Source organism: Lissotriton vulgaris, chromosome 7 (genome assembly GCF_964263255.1).
Source record: "Lissotriton vulgaris chromosome 7, aLisVul1.2, whole genome shotgun sequence".
NCBI lineage: Eukaryota > Metazoa > Chordata > Amphibia > Caudata > Salamandridae > Lissotriton > Lissotriton vulgaris.
The window spans coordinates 882,139,180-882,161,083 of NC_141695.1; the positions used below are offsets into that span (position 1 = coordinate 882,139,180).

At 41.9% G+C, this 21,904-nt stretch overlaps 1 protein-coding gene across 1 annotated transcript in view; it reads left to right on the top strand.

Annotated features, from left to right (window-relative positions):
• The window catches only part of FAT2 (FAT atypical cadherin 2), a 231,215-nt gene that overhangs the window by 160,458 nt on the left and 48,853 nt on the right, over positions 1–21,904 (top strand). Inside the window, exon 19 of the mRNA XM_086931273.1 lies at positions 3,531–3,679. Coding sequence (XP_086787399.1) covers positions 3,531–3,679 — 149 coding nt within the window. The remainder of the gene's footprint in view (positions 1–3,530; positions 3,680–21,904) is intronic.

Sequence of the window (21,904 nt, forward strand, 5' to 3'; positions counted from 1 at the left end):
CAGATACAGGGTGACCCAAGTTAATATTGCTGACAGATTTTCCCAGACCATAAAATTGGGTCTTGTGTTCCTTTTCCTGGAAACTCCATGTGCAGGAACACCTGAGCTCTCTTGGTCAGTAGGGAAGGATCCCACCCAGCAGTACCGCTCTGTCTGACTCATAATTGTACACTTACTGGCTCTGTGCAATTGTATTGTTTTATCTCCAGTCCCATTATTTGGTGCATATCCTTGATAATGAGGTTGTCAAACCTTTGCATGTTGACATGTTGGTGTCAAGATTTGGGTAGTAATATTTTGCCTACGTTATGATTGAATGACATTACATCATCAGGACTGGGAATAGGACAAGGTATCTACAGTGTACAGCCCTACTGACTTTTCAGATCCACTAGGCTGTCCGAACAAAAATCACAATTATATCTCCCCTCTGAAGCCAGCACAAGGGTTTTGAGCAGCACAAGTTCTTGATTCTAGGATGGCTCTAGAACTCCTAAAACAACACTTTAGAGTCAAATTCGTTTTCGATTTTAGAACCACTGCTCTATATTCATTGGCACTGAATGAAACCAAATGCCATAGGTGCATGGACAAGACCTTCCAGGCTACCTTAGACATGACAAGTACATGTCCTTTGCATATTCCTTGCCAGTGGCATTGTGTGGTAGACATTTCATTGTCAAGGAATTCCTTCATCCTGATTGCCCCCAAAACATCAACTCATTCAAAATAGAATAAGAAATATCCCTTTGATAGCTCACTAATAATAATACTTAATGTAATTTGGCCAATTAGTACAGGAAATAGTGGATGTGTGTTCTGGTACGCAGGTTGGAGAAACACTGGGACCCAATTGGTTCCCAAATAAATATGATAAGAGATGCACCTCACTGCTAGCCCCACAGCTACTAAAAATGTGCAGCAAAACCCGAAGACCTCAAAATGGCTGCAATATCTGTTCTGTCGAATCCTGATAGGCCTCTAGGTCGGTGCGCTTCTAACCTCCTGATTTCAGTCATTAACTTTGAAATTGAGATCTTCGCCAATGCACTTGGGAGGAGGCTGACCGAATGATCACATCATTGGTGCACTGAAAAAAACTTTTTTTTGCTGAGCTGATCCCTATGCATTGCATCACATGGGCGCAGATGGCTCTGGCCAATCACACAAAATCTCTGGGCCCAGTGAGTTTATGCTGGTGGATTTTGAGAAGTCCTCTGTTCTTGCAGCCGATACCTACCCAAATGAAATTTGGCCCCCATTTTCTAGCCAGTATATAAATCATTTACAAAATTGTATATGCCTGCATTAGAGTCGCCACCTTTCATAATTTCTGGAGGCACCAGGGTTGGGTACCCCTGTTGCCCCTCTTATTTGTCCTGACTTTGGTGCCTCTTACAACCTGGATCAGGCTTGCTGCTTCGGTTCAGTCTTCCTAGGAAAGGGATATTGAAGACTGCCTGTCTCTGTACACAGCCACCATGCTCCTCTTTTTGCATTGCCGTAGGTGCGCCTGTCAGAGGCTAATAAGGATTCTTGAACTCTATGATGAGGACTTATTTTTGGATATCAACTTGGAGAAATCAACAATAATTCCTGTCAGAGAAGGGATGGATGCAGTCAGTAGGCAATACAGGCTGTGCATCCAAACAGAATGCCTGAAAGACATTGGTTTACATAGCACCTGCGACCCAACTTGATGTTAGTAATTTTAGCACTTCCTAAACTCTTTAATGCCTTTCAAAACTTTCCATATGAAATCCTTCTATTTTTTTTCTGCAAACGAGCATACGTACCTTATTTTGAACAGGCAAATACCCCCGAATTTCCTTTGATGAATGTACCTGCTCAGTCTACAAAGCAATACTGGAAATTCCAGATATTCACTTACACCACTGGGCTGTCCAATTGATCATATGTAATGTAATTGATGGGCTTCAAGGGTTCAAGATTTACCCGGCATTCCTCCTTGAAACAGACTTATTTGAAGGGCTTTATTGGTGTCTTTGTGTAGCTCCAGTACCTAAATCCCTCTAATCATTACAAGAGTAGTTACTGAGTGCTGGTCCGGAGCCCTCCGTTGGAACAGATGGTGGAACATGTTGGCACAAGAGACCTCATTATGCCAGTGCATGTGCCAGTTTCACCCGGCCAGACTATCTGGCTTCTCGAAATGGGATCAAAAATGTGTCTCAATTGGTGGGTAACCTATGGAAAGGGGACCACATAAATATTTTGCCAATCTGCAGGAAGAATGTTGTCCTCCACATGTATCCGTTTTAAAATACAAATTATGCATGCTCTAGAGAAGACGTGAGCGGCCTCAGGGAATACAAGCCATTGGAGGCAAAATGAATAGCATACATGCTAGACAGGAAAGACATTTCGAAGCTCTATCATTCCTTAATTTCTAATGCCCACAATCTTTTTGCAAACCTCTGGTCTAAGCGGGGTGGGGGGGGGGGTGTGGGGGGGGGCAACCTAGGCCCAATGGAGGAGAAAGAATGCAAAATGGCACCTCATGATCTCTATTGGCTATGTTGCACCTCATCCAAAGTAATTATTTACATAGGGTGAATTCCATTCCAAACAGGTGGTGCCCATTTGGCAGAACCACTCTTACCTGACTGCACCAGATGTCACTCTGAAACGTTTGATTTCGTTCAAATTTTTTACAAATTTCAGGTAGTAAGAAATACTGGCATGCCATATTTCAGATGTTATCTAAGGTAGTTGAATGGCCCATAGACCCTTCTCCTACGCTTACCATTTTAGGAATATTAAAATGTACCGATGGCTCCCAGGAAAGAGAATTTTGATTGGCTTGGGTACAATATTAGCCAAAAGAGATATTGCTAAACATTCGAAATTTGACAAGCCCCTTAGATAGGGGCATGGACAAAGCACATGAATAGATATTTCATACCAGATAAAAGATATACTGAGCCAGTGGTTGTCCAATATTGTAGGATATGGGAACGATTGTGGGACTACTTTCACATATCTGTTGTCTAGAACTTTAATATTATTATGGCTGAAGACTACCGGGTTTATTACTGAACTCTTGAGATATATTATCTACCCGCTTTTTTTAATGAAGTTTTAATGCTGTGCACAACATCTTTTATGTTTATACAAGCAAGAAAAAGATTTTTTGAAATGGCAATAACAGAATGCTACTAATAAGAACTTTTTTAATTTATAGTGCATCATAACTCACTTCTGTCAGTTATAAGCATTGTCAATGACAGTTGCTTCTTCCACCCAGCTTTTGGTAATTTGCTATGCACCGTTTGATGATTGGCTGATGAGCCATTAGCCACCATTTAATTGTGGCTCCCTGGTGAATCTAGGAAAGGTGACTCACTAACCTTAGTTTCAAATGAAACAGCAAAGGTGTGCCCTTCAGGTGCCAGGGTTTCACCACCCTGAGCAAAATGGTGATAGGATTTTGTTCCTCAGTTATTGTCACAAGAAACACTAAATACTCTCCTTTACAGTCTTTTTCTTTTTGTCTTTCCTCTCCCCAGATACCGGGGCGAGATTTAACGGGCACAGCTTTGTTCGGTACCATCCTCCCCCAGGGTCAGGGGACTGGATGATTCGTTTCCAGCTGAAGACCCATCAGTCCCACGCAGTACTCATCTCAGCCAATGGGACCAATGCTGGGATACTGGAGGTAAGCATTCACATCTGTGGTTGTTGAGATATAGGAATTGGACACGGAGGAGAGCCAATGAACAACTTGGTGCATTTGGAATGTTTATTGAGGATTGCTATATTCAGGTCTCAAAGACAAAAAATTGAATGGCTTGTGGAGGGCAAACAAGGTATGAAAAGGAGACGTAGGGCAAATGGAACAGTGAATATGGAAATGTTTCACGATTCCCTCTGGAATACTGGTTTCATCATCATAATAACAACCCCTAAACCACTCTGCAGATCTCTATTGTTGTCAAAGCTACTAGAATTATGTGTCAAGGATATCTAAATTATGCAGCACATTCTCTGGTTGTATTAGTTAATCTATAGGTGCTGCAAACAACATTGTTTGAGAAATCAGCAAATTATGTGGCAAACTCAGTAAACCATTAGTATGCAATAAATAATTCAACAATTCAGCAGCAGAATCCCATAAATCCAGTAGCCGTCACTATTCGCCCTTGCTTTATCAAAAATGTGTTCATGAAAGGTAAACAAAACAAACATTCAAATTTCAATCAATTGCTAGCTGCACTTTGAAAACAAAACATTTGTCAAGTTAAATCCCCCAAAACATAGTACAAAAAATACATTACAGTTAACGTGTAATATAATATGGTCCTGTATTACCATTTTGGGTTCTTGTGATATCACAAACCACTTGGCCTTTGGCTTTGGGTTTATTTTGTTATCAGAACCCCTCTATTTTAATATTGGGCAATTTTAGTCAGTTACCCTTTATGTACCATCTCTCTCTCTCAATATATATATAGTACCCGTGTCCTGCAGCGGCTGTCAGCAACATTTTTCTCATGTTGCTGGAAGCCATAAATAGAGTACTCGTTCCCACTGCTGTCTAACTCCTGCAGAACCTAATTGGCCAAAGAGAAAAAACTCCTTGGGTCAAACAGAAAACTCTATTTTGAAACATCGCAGACCCAATGGTCAAGATAAATACATATTTTGAACACTTTACTTATCAACAACTAATGAACGGATCTACACCAATCACAAAAATCATAATATGGAGACCAAGATCTAGCTTCCTGCCAAATTTGGCGCGAGTTGTAGTTACCTTAGGTCATGAGTTGTAGATACTTGAGATTACCATAACTATAACCGGTGAATTTCTGTGGTTTGTAGTTTAAAATGTTATGCTGTTAATGAACCTTTCACCTAATTAAACATTACTTTAACCTTTTATTCCCCAGTGAATTTCAATTTTTTTTAACATAAAGTAATATTTTGTTACTAATTCGTGCATGGGTTGATAAAAAGGGGGTGGGATTGACCGCAGACAGCCAACCCCACGCTGCAAGGCTGTAGTCAGGCCCTGTTGCCAACTGCCCAGCAGGCAGCCTACCCCAGGCTGAGCATGAACTTCAGCTGTGTACAGCCGGGGCGTGGCCACTGGGCCTTGCCTGCGAGCAGTAACTGGCTGGCAGGGGGTTGGGCTCATGCCCTGCACACAACTCCATGCCAGCACTGCTGAAGGCCGTGCACTGCATGGGAACAGGGCACCCATGGAGGTTTGGATGTAAGATCTGGCCACGGGGAAGGGCCTCTGCCCAACTTCACCTGGCACTGACTTTGGGGATTTCAGCGCCCAACCCCATGCTGCACACAGCTTTAGACATTTTACTTTACATTAAAAATACATACAAATTCACTGAAAACAACAACGTTTAAAGTGAATTGTGTTAGTATGTCACTTCCTGTTAAAGAAAGTCTTCGAAATTCACAGAAAAAAGCAAAAGCAAAGGTTAAAGGGCAGTTATAATTAGGTGAAATTGTCAGTAAAAACATACCATTTCAAATGAAAAAAACATTGACATTTAACAGTTACAGTTATCTTAAGCATCAATCACTCGTGCCTTAACATACCTATAACTTGCACCCTTGCTTTAAGCTGCTAATTACCTTCCATATTACATCACTAATGACTAGTTGTATGATATCATTGATAACATGCCTGCAACATGTGAAATGACATGATTGATGGCAACACTGCATGGCAGGAGTGCGAGTTATAGTTACTTTACGGCATTAGAATTAGTTACATGAGATAACTATAACTGGTGAATTTCAGTGATTTTGTTCATTTTAAACCGTATGCACAGGTGACATTTTCACCTAAATATACCGGTATCATGTCACTTTAACCTTTTTTTTAAGTGAAAGAATATAGTTGGATGATGGATGGATGGATGGATAGATAGAGGGAGGGCGATAGATAGATAGATAGATAGATAGATAGATAGATAGAAAGATAGATAGATGGATATTTACTGAAAACAAAGGTTAAAGTGATTGTATAGTTAGGCCTTGTAATAATATAAAAACTATTGTTTTAAAAAACACAAACATAGTGAAACTTACCAGTTATAGTTTTCTGGGCTAACTATAACTTGTGCCCCCACCATGCACTGCATATGACTTAACACATTACATCACTCCTAACATGTTAAATGGCATCAATGATAACATCACTGCTATAATCGTCATCAATCAACCTGTTTTTGTACATGCAGGGCCTGATTCACACACATATGGTACGCTTTTGAGTACGGTTAGAGTTTACTACTTTCAATATTCACAAACACAGATTATAAACTTGCTACAAAAGTGTAAATTACATGACTCCCCCAAAGTAAAGCAGTTGGCATACTCATGTATGGGTAGGTAAGTTCCCTCAACCCCTCCCTAGCCATCCCTAAACGCCCTCTTACTCCTCCCTAATCCCATCCTCTTTGAATGTAGGGCTGGCCCTTTTCCCACACTTGCTACTAAAATGTATACTTACATGTGATTAGCCTCTGCAGTTCAAGTGGAGAACTCCCCACATATATAAGTATAGGCAAATAATAAAAATAGTAATAGATTTCTATAGAGAATTAAAACATGTCGCTTGTCCTGACCAAGCTACTATACACACACACACTTTAAATTGACACCCATGTAGTGTGTGACGCCTCTATCTTGTGTTGTCTCACAATTACTGATCACCCATTGAGCACATTTCCTCACCTTATGTGCCCCTGCTCCACGTCCCTTGCACAGAAATGTGTGCAAATACAAGACCACAACTGAATGACTCGTTAGGGATGTCCCAGATGAAATTGCACAAGGGGGCACAGAAGTTAATTCTTACCACTGAAGTGACATGCCCATATCACTCCTCTAAACTCATCCTGAACTGTGCTGTGAAGAGTCCCAGCGCTCGGGGCAGAGGGATCTGATCTCTGTCTTCACAGGGACAGTAATTGCTCCTTCTCTGCCCCAGGCTGCTTGCGATGGAAGTCAGGACATGTCTGAGAGCGTCAGCCAGCACCATTATCCCCCCTGCTGGGCTCGTGCTGACAGCTGTGTGATCCCTCCAGAAGACCTGGGGGACATTCCTGCACACAACACAACCTCCCCTGCCTTATATTGATGAGTAAGTTTGCACCAATCACCGCTGGAGAAAATAGTCCAGCCACCCTGTCTCTACCACTAAACGACAAAAAGGGAATGTTATTGTGTTTAGATTAATTAAAATCATACCACACATTCTCAGCAAAAGATATCCATGTCCTAAATGCTTCTTTCATGCTTAAAATCCCACTTTTTGCTTGAACCGACACTCCTCACAAACTGTAAAAAAAAAAAAGATGTCAATCGCGGTAAGAAATGCCCTCCTTCATCTGGCTATGCAAGGTACAAATGCATGACACAAACGGCTTCACTTCAATCCATGACACACATATTGTACGCATGGCTGTGCCCCGGCACACAGCCTGTTGAGGAGCGCCAAAAGTGTGCTTATTGCACTATTTTCATTTAAATCTTTAAAATTGCACATCTCCAGTTCTACTGATTGTAAATTATTTATTACATTTTACGTTATTTTTATTAATTGGTGTGGAAGTTCTACTGTCTTGTGTTTCACTTTAGTACTGTTTGAATTGCTGCATAAATACTTCGCACATTGCCTCTAAGTTAAGCCTGGCTGCTACCAGAGGGTTTAGCACAGGTTAATTTGGGGCTTGCTTGTGATTTTACCCTGCCAAGGACTGTGGTTGCTGCTTGAGTAGGGATTCACCCCCCTTAAACCCCCTTAAATAGTAACCCAATTTCTTACAGTTGTTTCGCCTATTTGTTTTTAAACTCACACCTGATCACAACCACCCTGAATCTCTCAAATAGACTGAAACTTGGCTACATGATAGTGCAGGCCCCGACATAGCCACTGCCCTCCCCTCCAACTATGCAATCGTTAGGAAAGATAGAGTGGACCAAACTGGAGGTGGGATTGCAATAATTTTTAACAGAGCTGAAATGTAGCCTCGACCCAGTTGACTTCCCAGACTGTGAAGCTACCTTTTTAAAAATATCCTTGAACCCCAATTTTACGCTATCAGGCCTGTTGATATACCGGCCCCCCGGAAATTGCACCCAATGGGCTTCCAAATTAGCTAACTACATCACACCTTTTTATGTAGCCTCAAAAAACTTCTCATTAATTGGAGACCTCAACCTACATCTAGAGGATCCATCTAACCCCACATGTTCCAATTTGCTTGAAGACCTAATAGCTTTAAACATGAGACTACTAAATTCCGGACCCACACATATTCCGGACACCTACTCGACCCTATTATTACCAATCTCACCGAATTAGCATGGCACGATACCACCCCCATATGTTGGTCGGACCACTACCTAATAAAATTCAGCCTTAAACTGCCAACCATTACTTCTGTGCAGCCTGTTTTTCCAGCTACATCTAGGAAAAACTGGAAAACACTCGACATAGCACAACTCCACAAGGTACTCTGCGAAACCCCCCCATAAAAGGTCATAATATGGAAAGCATAGCAAAAGCAACACAACAGTGGCTTAGTGACGCCGCTGACTCCTGCCTACCCACCCCTCACACAAAGGGAAATAGCCATCGACCCCCAGTCCCATGGTACAACGACTCATTGAAAACTGAGAAAACGAAATGCAAGGCATTAGAGCGCCAGTGGCGGAAAGACTATGCACACGACAAAAAGGAGAGATACCATAACGCCAGAAACAAATACCATACAGCTTGCACGAAAGCGCGAGCCTTGTATGTTTTCAACACCATTATGGAAGCAACAAACAGACCTAAAACTCTGTTTAAAACGGTCAAGGAACTAGCGGGTGCGCAAACTACAGCTACTGCTTCCCCGCTAAATGAACGACAATGTCGGGATCTTGTCGTATTCTTCACGGACAAAATTGACAAACTAATTAGGGATATCAATAGCAATAATAATGATCCCACCCCGCAGGCTGATACGGACTATGTCCCCACAGTTGAGAATACCCTGGAATACTGGCCTCCTATTACCATAGTCACACTGAAGGCCATCCTTAAGACCATCTAATCCGGCTCCCCTCGTGACCCCATCCCCATTAAAGTACTAAAACAACTGGATGCCCCCTCCCTTGAAATCATCGTCGATACGTTAAATTCCTCCTTGGAACTTTCTACAGTTCCCGCTCTTTGGAAACATGCCATGATAAGTCCACAGCAAACCCTGAAATATTGGCAAACTATAGACCTATATCCTTGCTCCCTGTCTTTTCGAAATTACTGGAGAGACACATCCACTCGGTCTTAACCCACTTTTCTGAAGATAATTCCCTCCTCCATCTGTCTCAATCAGGTTTTCGAGCTGGTTTCTCCACAGAAACGGCTCTGCTGAGAGTCACCGAAAACATCTGGAAACTCCATGATGATGGTCAAACGGTCGCTCTCATTCTTTTAGACTTGAGCGCGGCCTTTGACACCATATCACATGAAAGACTCATAATGACGTTAAGAAAAAATGGAATCTGTGGTATGGCACTTGAATGGATCAGGTCTTTTCTGACACAACGGACGTTCCAAATTACATTTTCCTCCGCCTGCTCCGGAATGTTTAATGCCTCACACGGAGTGCCCCAGGGATCCATTCTGAGCCTACTGTTTTTTAATCTTTATCTTAGACCCTCTGGCTGACCTAGCGGACAAATCAGGACTCACCCTCATGACCTACGCCGACGACTCACAGATCATCTTCTCCTTGTCTGAATCCAGCCCTTCATCCCCATCTCCCCTCAAACTAGGTCTTCAAAACATCTTCAGCTGGATGACTAGAAACCAGCTAAAGCTTAATGGAGAAAAAACAGAGATCCTCCTTCTGGGGAAACATGACCTGTGGAACCCCTCCCACTGGCCATTCCAGATGGGAAATTTCCCAACCCCAGCCACACAGGTACGCAATCTGGGGGTCATTGTGGATAGCTCCCTCTCCATGAAACAACAGGCCAGCAATGTCGTCGGCCTTTGTTTTACCATCATGTAGTGGCTGAGGAAAATCCTTTGGATGTTGCCCATCTCCACCCAAAAAAACGTAGTCAATGCCCTCATTACATCCCGGCTTGACTACGGTAACATCCTGTACCTAGGCTCAAATAAAGCCATAGTTCGGCGGCTGCAGCTTGTCCAGAACTCTGCTGTCAGGCTGCTGTGTAGAATTCCTAAAACTACCAGGGTCTCGAACTACCGACGTGATCTGCATTGGCTCAGGGTAGAAAACCGAATTAAATTTAAAGCCCTGAACTATATGTTCAGAATAAAAGCAGGTACTGCACCAAAATACCGACTAGCACTAGCCCATCCCTACACTCCCAAACGCAACCTACGGTCGCAATCAGCAGTCAACTTTTGTGTGCCTAGGTTCAAACTTGCAAGAATGGGAGGCAGATCCTTTGTTCATCTAGGACCAACCCTTTGGAACGCACTCCCTCCCTATATTCGCAAGGAGGAAAACCACGCTAGGTTCAGAAAGAACATCAAAACCTGGTTGTTCGAGCAATAACATGAACGACCCTGCAAACCCTTGCCCCCTTCTGTGCTGTATCTCAGCGCCGGGAAACCCTTTTTGGGTAGCTGGTGCGCCTTACAAGTTTAAAAAATAAATAAATAAATATTAAATGGACACTTTAAAAAAGGAAACTCTACATAGAAGAGTTAGTACCTGAAATAAAAATGATCCGCAAATCATATTTATTCCCAAGATAACATGTTCACCATATGCAGCACTCTGATGTAGTGTGTCCCCTTTGACTGAGTCCGGTAGATGAGAATCTCGATATGGGAGAAAAGTATGCACGAGCAAGCCACAATTGTAGGATAAAATTGTTGTAGACACAATACCAGGATATTAGTATTCTCAACAACAATGCAAAGGGTTTTGTTTTCTGAAAGAAAAAGTAGCAGGAAAGTGCATTTCATAAACAACACCAAGATGAATACTTTGCAGCTGGATAACAATAACATTGTCCACAGCTATAGTGTGGGGAACAACAATCCCTAACATTTTGATAGGATAAATGTATGTCAGGTATTGATCCAGGTTAATACATATTCCAGATAGCGTGCCAGGATTAAGTATACACGCCACTCTGTTCCCAGATTGCTCTTCCTGCACTCCAAACATTGGCCCAGGGTGGCAGTGGAGCATTTGATTCTGGCAAGTGAATCCATGCTGAGGTTTATACGGATATGTATAAAAAAGGACATGGCAAGATGGATGGTCGTGTAACAAAAGCAAGACCAGGCAGTTGGCATAAGATCAATATTATGAAGGTAAATGAATCAATTCCATTGGGAGATTATGTAAAAAAGACTTTAATGGTAAGTAGACAAGGTACTGAGTGAGAGTAAAGGTGGTTGGAAGGGAGCGAGTAAAAAAAGACATTTCAACTCTTTCATGAAGGTCCAGAGTAAGGCGTGCAATCTCAAGTAAATAAGTAACTCTATAAACTGATTGGATGAGAGACAATATAATCGAATAACAGGTTACAGAATTTAGCACAGAAAAAAAGGTCATCAACATAGAGACTTTTTCCGTAGTCCCGTGACGAAGTTTATTTCAATCGGTATTAACCGTGTAGGAAGTACGGAGCCGGGTCGGATAGTGTCCTAGCGCCTTCAAGTCGAGACTTGGGAATCACTTCGACTTGAAGATACTAGGACGCTATCCGGACACAGCTCCGTACTTCCCACACGGTTAATACCGATTTAAATAAATTTCGGAAATGACTCAATGTTGATGACCTTTTTTTCTGTGCTAAATTCTGTAACCTGTTATTAGATTATATTGCCTCTCATCCAATCAGTATATATGTTTATGTTTATGATCAAGGGGCAGCTGGTTATTTGAGGTGGGCAGTATCGTTATACCGCGTGACTAGCCCAGGTTGTGCAGTCTTCTATGACCCGGCTGCTCTTCTTCTTTTTTGGAACTCTAGATAAGTAACTCGTTCTTGAGGTTTGGGCATAGAAGGAGATGGCTGTATTAACTGTTTCATCCTATATTAGTATCAAGTTCTCCACGTGAAGGGATACCTCCTTTAGCCTTTCAGGTTTTGGGATCCATTCACACCTTTACATTTGCGACCAAGGTACCCCCACTTTAGAGTGGCGTGCAGGCCCATTGCCACTGAACCCCGGAACCACTCATTGTGAGCTGGAAGGAGTCACCCTTAACTTAATAAGGCAAATGCCAAATTTTCCTGCTGCATCAAAAGTTTCATGAATGGTCCTCTGCTAATGTTGGGCTGTTTTATAGCCTGTGATCAACGTCAATGCCTTCTTCCCCACCAATCTTTGGCCTATCCTTGGCCTCCGTCAGCTGAGACAAAAGAATACATTAATTACGTAACATATGTATCTGTAAGCAGATGTTCCTCCTGAAAGTATCTTGCCACTAAAATAACATGTGTTTATTGCTGTCCAACTCAATAGAGCAGATGTTATCATCCACAGAATGTTGAAAGCTAGAGTGTATCCACTGGGATTTAAACCTGTGAGCACGAGGTCAAACAACCAATCTCTGGATTGAATGCAATTGTCCACTAAACCACCGTACCCAGCATATGCTAGGAAAATGATAAATGCATTGCTGATCACACAAGTTGTGCACAGCATCCACGGTACCATACTAACACAGTCATCTAGATGATCAATGAGACTAAAAGACAATCCTTACACTGCCACACTGTTTGTATACAGTGGCATTCCCAGTGTACGGTTTAAGGTTTGGCTTCATCCCATCCTTCCGAGGCTGATTTTGGCGTCCAATAGCACCCTTCAGTTTCATGCTGGAAATAGGAGGGCTGAGACACAGTTTCATAAGGAAAAAATCTTGCCCTAAGGTGGTTGGCATTTTAGAGACCTATCTTGCCAAGTGCAATGACAAAACATGACTGTTTTCAGAAACATGTCTTAAGGGGAGTAAATAGGTTACCAAAAGAAACATGTTGGTTAAAAAATGTCCCATTCAGGCTCTCTGTGAGCAAATGTTGAGTGGTGATTCAGACAAAATGTATGCAATGGAGTATGATGTGATACGGAAGATAGTTTTGGATCCCACGAGGAGCAGAGAGAGAAAGGTAGGAAAAAGAAATTGAGGAAAGTATTAAAGATTTGGAAAGAATAAAAAATCAGTCCAGATTGGACAAGCTTGCCTTGAAGCCCAGAGGCTAGCATCACCAGCCGAATCGCTCAGCTTCTTCTTGCACTTTCCGATGAACCAAGTGTGCAACTCTGCACACATTGAGTTCCAAATTTTAAGAAGGATTAACGTTCTCAGACCACTCTCTTTAGCCTTAGCACTGTGCTGGCCTGCGTTCTGGCTTCTATTCCTATCTGGCTTGACGCAGTCCTACTTTCTAATGCAGACTTGGTGCTAAACCAGAAATATAGCTTCATTGTTCAATTGTTATTGATCACACCGTCCAATAGTTAAATAGCATCCACTCCAGCCAGAAAACCCAGGCATCTCCAAACCGGTCTATCACCTGCCTTCTTCAGCTCAGTCTTGTCTCAAGACACAGGAAACAAGCATCACAAAGCTAATCAGGTGTTAGCAAAGACAATAGGTCTTGCCAAGGCAAGTTGGTACAATGGTTAACTTTTTATTTCAAATATAGGTCAGGAAAAAAAACATGCTGCTGCCTCAAGTGATTTCCACATGCTTTCATAAAAATTTAAAATTGAAAAAAATAACTATTGTATTTAATTTAATAAAATGACATGTGGGCTTCTTAGCAGACAGGGGTAGAAAGCCTTTTTATTTTTAATGACATCACAGGAAAATATGATTCTTACTCGTGTATAGTAAAAGTGCTAAAGGCTCTGACTTACTGTAACATGAAGACATACTTTAAGCATGCAAAACTGAAAAATAAAAAATAAAGGATTAAGATTTACACGGGAAACACATTGGGAAAGTAAAGTTTTAGCCCAAAAGCCCAGGCTCTGACGAATTCTTCTGTTTAAGGGAATCTGCCCTTGCGATCAGCAAAAATACCATTACTCACAGAGTAAGAAAGTCCAGTGCCTGAAGGGAGCTGACTCATTGCCCCATGCTTTATGCTGGGGTAGGTGGAAGCAAATGTGAATGACAGTTGAACAGACAAATGGGTGAAGAGGACTGACTGGGGTTCCTTTATGTTTGTATATATGCATGTATTTTTTATTCATGATTTCTTTGTAATTAAATGGGGTTGGGAGACCTTAAATCACACCTAGGAACCTGCAACAAGACTACAGCCCTTCACACTGCTTCACCACAGATACAGGCATAGCAATTACAAACTGCACAGCAAACTGGTCACAAGAAAATCTATAGAAACCAAGGGCCTTTTTTATTTATGAGTTCCTTACGCTGCCATTGCGTCACCTTTTGTGATGCTGCAGCAGCGTAAAAAATGTGCCACACTGGGCCATATTTACAAAGTGATGCATCTAGGCATATGTATCACTTGGTAAACCCCTGCGCTATATTATACCTGCAACATGTATAATGTATGCAGGGTGGGTGTTCCGACGCAGAAAAGCCTCGTAGAAGTGTTGCTGTAAAATTATGAGATTTCACTGTGCCACTTCTACAGCCTCACTGCGTCAAATCCTTGAAGCAGGCGTAAGGGGTGACGCAGGCCTTTTCACATGGGGCTTGCACCATGGGAAATGGCACATTGCTGGAGATGTGTCTGTTTCCAGACATACTCCAGCAATGCACCGTTTTTGTGCCGACCAATACGTCAGGATTCCTGATGTATCTGACAAACCTTGTGACATGAAACTCCGTACAGTGAATACCTCACATCCATGGTGTTGCAAAGAGGGTGCACTGAAAAGTGTTGCATCGCTGTTTTATTGCAGCGATGCAAAACTTTCATAAATGAGGTCCCAGGTGCTGTAGAATCTGTCGGAGAAACATGGAATCAGAGAGGCATTTTCTTCTGTACAATTCAGGTTATAGGTATACTGGAGAACCACTGTTTCTGATGTCTCTGAGAAAAACAAGAATGGCAATCAAAAGTAACATAAAACTGTGCATGAGAAAAGAATATATAGAAGGATGCAGAAAGAGTTGTCAGATATGTACATCCTATCATCAGGCTACGTATCAATGCAATGGAAAAAACGTCTAGCACAATAAAATATATTGTGAGGCACCATATTAAAACTAAATATGGAAACAATGTCAGTGTGATGTGATGCTTTTCAAGAAAGTGTTCAGGCATTACGTTCTGAAAGTACTTTTTGTTCACAATTGCATAAAATTGCAAAAATGCCACAAGAATCGAGTTTACAATTTCCCAGTAATCAAAGGTATATTTCTCCACATTCACCTTGATCAGACAGGTGCAAAAATGTAATGCATTCAGTGGATTAGTTTGAATGTTACACTTTTGGCACATCAGAATTGCTAAGTTATGAACCTGTTGTCCAGTTATACATTTGGAAAGTATTTATTTCTACAACCCGTTTTTGTAGGTCCTGCTACAAGTCAATGTGTGTGTTTTTTATCACCACAACGAGTAAAAAAATCCTCTGGATGTTTCACTTCTTTTTCTGCATCTTTAGACTGAAAATTGTAATTTGCAGTGTTTATCTCACGCAAAACATATTTTTGAAATCCCTTTCGTGTGAATTAAAAAACTATTTACGAATTCCTGTCCAATCCTCTGTGAATGTCTCAAATCTTTAAAAAAACAAAAACTCGAGAATTCTGCCCATCATTGTGATAGCATTTTGAAGTTAGGTTTGATTAGAACAAATTTGCAAAACATAAACTCTTCTCGTCTTCAAAATATCTCATAGCTACTTGATTTAATATTGAAAAAAAACACATCCTTTTTTATTTCATTACGTAAAATTGGTGAACAATGTACTTTTCATCAATGCTACAGACGTGTGTGTTTTTTATGCAGAAACACCAGAGTATACAGCTTTAGAGGAACGTGATATTCAAGAGATTGAATTGCCCACTTATTTTTAGCGTAGGTATCTGCAAGCAGAAACATATCGGAGTGTGATTCAATGTTAAGCATCTGGATTTTATGAGAAACTTGAAAGAAAGATTGTAAGGAGTTATTTGTTCTTAATCTTTAGTGTTCCACCCTTTGTCTTCATACCTGTTAACTGATCTCTTCTATAACAAGCATTTGCACTGCAATCAGTCATGCATTTATGAAAGTTAGAGCAATTGATGTTGTAAATGATAATGCTTTTTGCCTATGTTTTTTGTTTGTAGTGGGGGTAGATATATGTTCTTTGTAGTGGAATTATGTGGTTTAAATTGGGATTGTTAGTTGTGGAATTGTGTGGAGGAGAATTTTGTGGTGTGTAGCGTATTTGTGTATTGCAAATATGTGGTATGGTGATTCGATAGGGGTCAGAGCTGTATAAAATAGAAAGTAAGATGGAGAGTGATAGGTAGTTTGTGTATGAAGTGGTGAATGAACTGCAGATAGAGTAGTGTCTGAGAAAGAGAGAATAAAGTGGAGAGAAGGTTTTGGGCGCATAAAGAGGCTGCGCTTGTGTACGCAGAAGACACCAAAAGAAGTGGAGGTTAGGATTTTTTTTAAGTTATGGTAAAGAAACTGTGGTGAACGACCTGAAGTGAACAAATATGACAAATGCTGGATCAGTGCGTTCGTGTGCAATAAAATTATGTGGATACTAATGATGTGGTATTAAGTGTAGTGAACTTATGTGTAGTGGTATTGTGTGTCATGGAGTGGCATATATTAAGTGAAAATATGTAGCGTGGTGGGGAATTATGTGGCATTATGTGGAATTTTGTGACGTGGATTGGATGTATGTGGTGTGTAGTGGGATTATGTGTTATGGAGTGGAATTATGAGTAACCCTGGGCGAAGCACTACGCTACGCTCGCGGAGTTTGCGAAGTTTGCGCAACTTCGCACTACGCGAGCTGCACGTAGCACAGAGCGAACACGCGTAGTGCAGCGTAGCATAGTGCAGCGGTCATTTTTTGCTTGTTCGCGGTCCTTAACGTCATGTTCGTGACTGTGAGCAAGAAAAATGACATCCCGGCAAGATTCTCAACGCGAGGAGGTCAGGTTTCTCATTGTGAGTGGTTGCGCATGCTCGCGACCGCTCTCAATGAGAAACTACCAGTTCGCGTTGAGAAAGCTGCTGCTCGAGTAATAATCTACTCGAGCAGCAGAAAACTACAGCTCGCACTGTGCAAGATGCCGTTTTCAATGATTGCACAGTGCCGGATGCTTGTCCGCACGGTGCAATCATTGAAAACGCATCTTGCACAGTGCGAACATGCTACTATGCAGCTCGCGTAGTGCTACGTGAAGTTCGCGTAATGCGAAGTGCACTTCGCGTAGCTTCGCGTAGCGTTACTTCGCGAACTACGCCCACCCCTAATTATGAGCTGTGGAATGGAATATTGAGGAGCTGAATTGTGCCGCGTGGAATTATGTGGTATTAAATAAAATTATGTTGAGTGGAATTATGTTGTATGGTGGAGAGTGTATTTATGTGCAATGTTGCTATGTGGCATGGAGTAGATTTCTGTGCAGTGTAATTATGTAGTGGAGTGTAATTATGTTGTGTGGTATGGTATTGTGTGGCATTAAGTATAATTTTCTACCCTTTTAAAACATCTTTTATAGCACTGTTATCGAAACTTGTACCAGAGCTGACCATGCTGCACCTGTCCTTTGTGTGGGGAAAGCTTGCACTGCTGCTTTGCTGTTGCGATTTTATGTGTGGGCAGCTGTAGTGCTGCGCTGAAGCGGTTTTATATGCAGGAAGCTTGCTCTGCTGCTGAGCTGAATCGATTTTTTGTGTCAGTAGCGCTGCACTGCTGAGCTGTAGTGTTTGATGAGTGGGAAGCTTGCATTACTGCTGAGCTGTAGTGGTTTTATGTGCAGGGTACCTGCACTTTCCTTGAGCTGTAGCAGCTTTATGTGCAGAGAACTTGCGCTTCTGCTGCGCAGGAGTGGTTTTATGTGCAGGGAGCTTGCACTGCTTCTGCGCTGGAGCGGTTTTATGTGCAGGGAACGTGCACTGCTGCTGAGCTGAAGTGGTATTATGTTCAGGGAGTGCGTACTGCTGCTGAGCTGAAGTGGGTTTATTTGCAGGTAGTGCGTACTGCTGTTGACCTGGAGTGGTTTTTTTGTGCAAGGAGCACACACTGCTGCTGAGCTTAAGTGGTTTTATGTGCAGGGAGCCTACACTGTTGCTGTAGTGGTTTTATTGTGGCAAGCTTGCACTACTGTTGAGCTGTAGCTGCTTTATGTGCAGGGAGCTTGCACTTCTGCTGTGCTGTAGCGGTTTTATTAATAGGGCTCCTTCACTATACCTCCGGTATATCTTGGGGGTTGCATTTTAAGAAAAGATACACCCATTAACAGGAAGGAACTGTGGTAGTAGTTTTTTTTTATGAAATAATAATGCCTCGTTTCGGTACTATTCACAAAGTTTTAATTCTGAGAAGGGTGTGGGACAAACTCCTGCAACATAAAAAAAAAGTTGGCACGGTCAAGAGAAAGAAACGTGGTATTAATGTAAAAATGAAACTGACAATGAAACAGAACATGGCAATAAAAGAGTTTTGCTGTCATGGCTTCACAAGAGAACTATAGTGGCATGCAAGCAGGCAACGATAATAAGCCTGGAGCACGAGCTGTATGAAGCAGCATGGAGCTGAGAGCCCGCTCCTCAACAAGTGCAGCTCCTGAGCTTCTTCGACTAACCAAACCATGGCAGCCACACCTACACAGAGCACGGGGCCCATGCAGTTGCCTGAAGTAAAATGGTGCAAATAAGCCACTCGTCCCCCAGTCGCATAAAGACAGAGGCCAGGTAGGGGGGTGGAACAGACCCTTGCAACATAAAAAAGCAACAAAGGAATGCCTATAAAAACAACATAAGCATAACAAAATAATCAATAAAACAAAGTGCGCTGCTGTTGTGGCTCCAACAGGAGCTCCAGAAAAATCACTAAAAGAGTGCTCAGAAACTGTAAAAAGAACATGGAGTAAGATCACATGTAATAGAAGCATTCCTTGCGGGAGGTCACAAGAGTATGAAAGGAGGGACTACAAATTAACAAATCAACTTGAGATTCCTTAAATGCAAGTAATCACAATTTTGTGATTTCTTAAATTGCTATTTTTGCATTTGGGATGATGCATCCCAAATGCAAAAATACCGGTCGCAAAGGGGCAGATTCTGAGAATCTGCCCCTTTGTGAGCGGATTTTAGCTTGATGCATCTATGCCTATGTATCCTATTCCTGGCAAAACGTATATATTTAAAATAAATCGGAACAGCCACAAACAATTAACAAGCACTTCATTGTAAGTCATAGCCAGATGTGGAACTCCCCACATATTGAAAACCTGCCAGCAGTGTCCTAAGATTCCTTTTCCATAGAACTCTTGGCACCTTACAATGAAGTCGGCTACATGGTGCACTTAAGCTGCCTCACTGCACAAGCTAAGATTAAGGGCACAGTGCTTGACTGGTTTGCTTATATCCTGGAAAAGCAGGTCTAGCTGTTCAAGCTTGGGACTTCTCCCCTCAAAACTCCTACCATTTCAAGTTCTATTTTCTTTGCAAGAGAAGGTCCTTGTATATCTCTTTTGACATATCTTGTCTGCTGCACCAGCAGATCAAATACCTAAAGTCAACATCACTGCTCGTGCTAACTATCTATCTAGCTAAATACTTCCAAACTCCTCCCTCGGGATTTCACTCCAGCCACCACCTCAAACATGAAAGTAATTTTTAGGTTCCCTAAAGTTCCTGGTTGTCTGCGGCCTTGAATAACGAGAGTTCAATCTCAAAGCTTGCCTTCAGCACTGTAGTTTCATCCGATTTAGTGATAATGCAGCCAGATCCAATTGAAGAAAGCTAGCACAAGAAGGATAGTTCTAAGACCGACAGACATGGACGAGGACGCTTAGGAGTTAAATAATATTACCCTTCAGAGAACTATCCTTCTTCTGCTTGCTTTCTTCAATTGGATCTGGCCGCATGATTATCGTCACTACTATAGCTCCATACTGGATGATTGACACCACACAAATTTCGTTTTACATTCTCTTAGACATAAAGCCTTAAAAAAGCCCCAGCTTGCAGGCCACAGGGGGCGAAACATGTGTTGGCTGTACCTTGCAACAGTATTGTTTTGTAATAAGCAAAAAGACAAAAAAAAGACTTGGAGAAACATAGAGTTTTCAACCTCTATTTTTACTAGTTCTGGAACAACGCCAGAAACTGAATATGAATTTGATTGAACCCTTATAAATACCAATACTTCTCCAGGTATCTTCTCATCTGATTTGGTTTTGCATCATTCTAGGCGCAAGGAAGGCTAAAATAATTGCCCCCACCAATCACCCCACCCCACATCCTATCCTACTATATTGAGAAGCCAGACGGAAGGGGCAATAAACTCGAATAATAAATAAATAAATAACTGAGAGCAAAGGAAAACATTTAATGATGATATTGATGGTAGAACTGCTGCTGTGCAGTCTGTTTTGAGAGTAAATGGAGTGCTGTACATATTTCGGGGTCTCCGGATAAATCTTCAAAGGCCTATAATCTCAGCAACACAAAGTTAGCATTCTCTTATACCACACCAGCTCTGGATTAGTTTATCAGTACTCGTTCATTACTCTTGGCCTCATGACATACTCATTTGTATGACAACCCCTGCACAGTTGTAATAACTTAACATGCACAAACATGAATTACGTGCACATACATAAATGCGTTTAGTGTTTGGACACACATTAGGTACATACAGACACATTTATACCTTCAATATGTCAACATACAATCATTATGTGTTGATACTTTCAATTTGTTGACATGCATTAAGTATGTTACAACATATTCAACACATGAATGTATTCAGGGTAATTGTAATTGTATTTATATAGCGCTTACTACTCCTGATGATGCTTCAAAGCGCTTTTCGGCAAATAGCATGCTACTCCGGAACCCAGAGAGGATTAGTGGTAAATTAGTATAGGGAGATTTGAAATTAATTTGAGTCGGTGGACATGTAGGATTGTTATCTGGATTGAAAAAGGATAGTGGAGGGATAGAAGAGAGAAGGGTTTAAATTTATATAGCGCTTTCTACCCCTGATGAGGTGTTGAAGCGCGCCTTAGTAGTATGTGAAGACTCGCACACTCTTCAGCAAGTATTTATTAGCTGGATGAAACTGGCACCGCCACAATGAAGCCAAAGTGTGCCTCCTCGCTGGTCCCAGCAGTCCACACCTGATGCAGCTGTGTGCCAGTGCGGACAGATGCTGCCGGATGTCCTCTCCTGTTTCCGGTACACACAGCTCTCCCGGTATGCTTAGTCTGAGAAGCCCACAGAGTGTTCCTTCTTGATTTTTTTTTCTCCTAGAACATTCACTTTTTTTCTTACAGTAGTTGTCAGAGTTGGGCCACCCCTACTCAAGGCAAGGCTCCACACCTCTACACAATGGATACAACGCTTGCTGTTGCAGGGTCCGGGCATTTCAATGATTCCATTGTTTCTTTGCCAGCACCTGGCACAGCTGGCAGGCGTGGAGTTACAGAGTCTCTGGACAGTTTTGGCTTTAGTCCTGGGCTGTCTGTAAAAAAAACCACATTTTAGCAGCCTTCCCTTTTGCTTTGTTTTCACCCCTAACAATCTCTTTTCTCTGAGCCCTCCTCCGGTTTATTCACCCTAGTTTCCCCGACCGAGGTTTCTATTTAAATTAGCGATGGGGTCCTGCTTGCCCCTGAAGCCAAAGGCAGTGTACCACATTCAGATCTGATCTCATTTAACACTACCATTCATCCAGAAGCAAACCAGC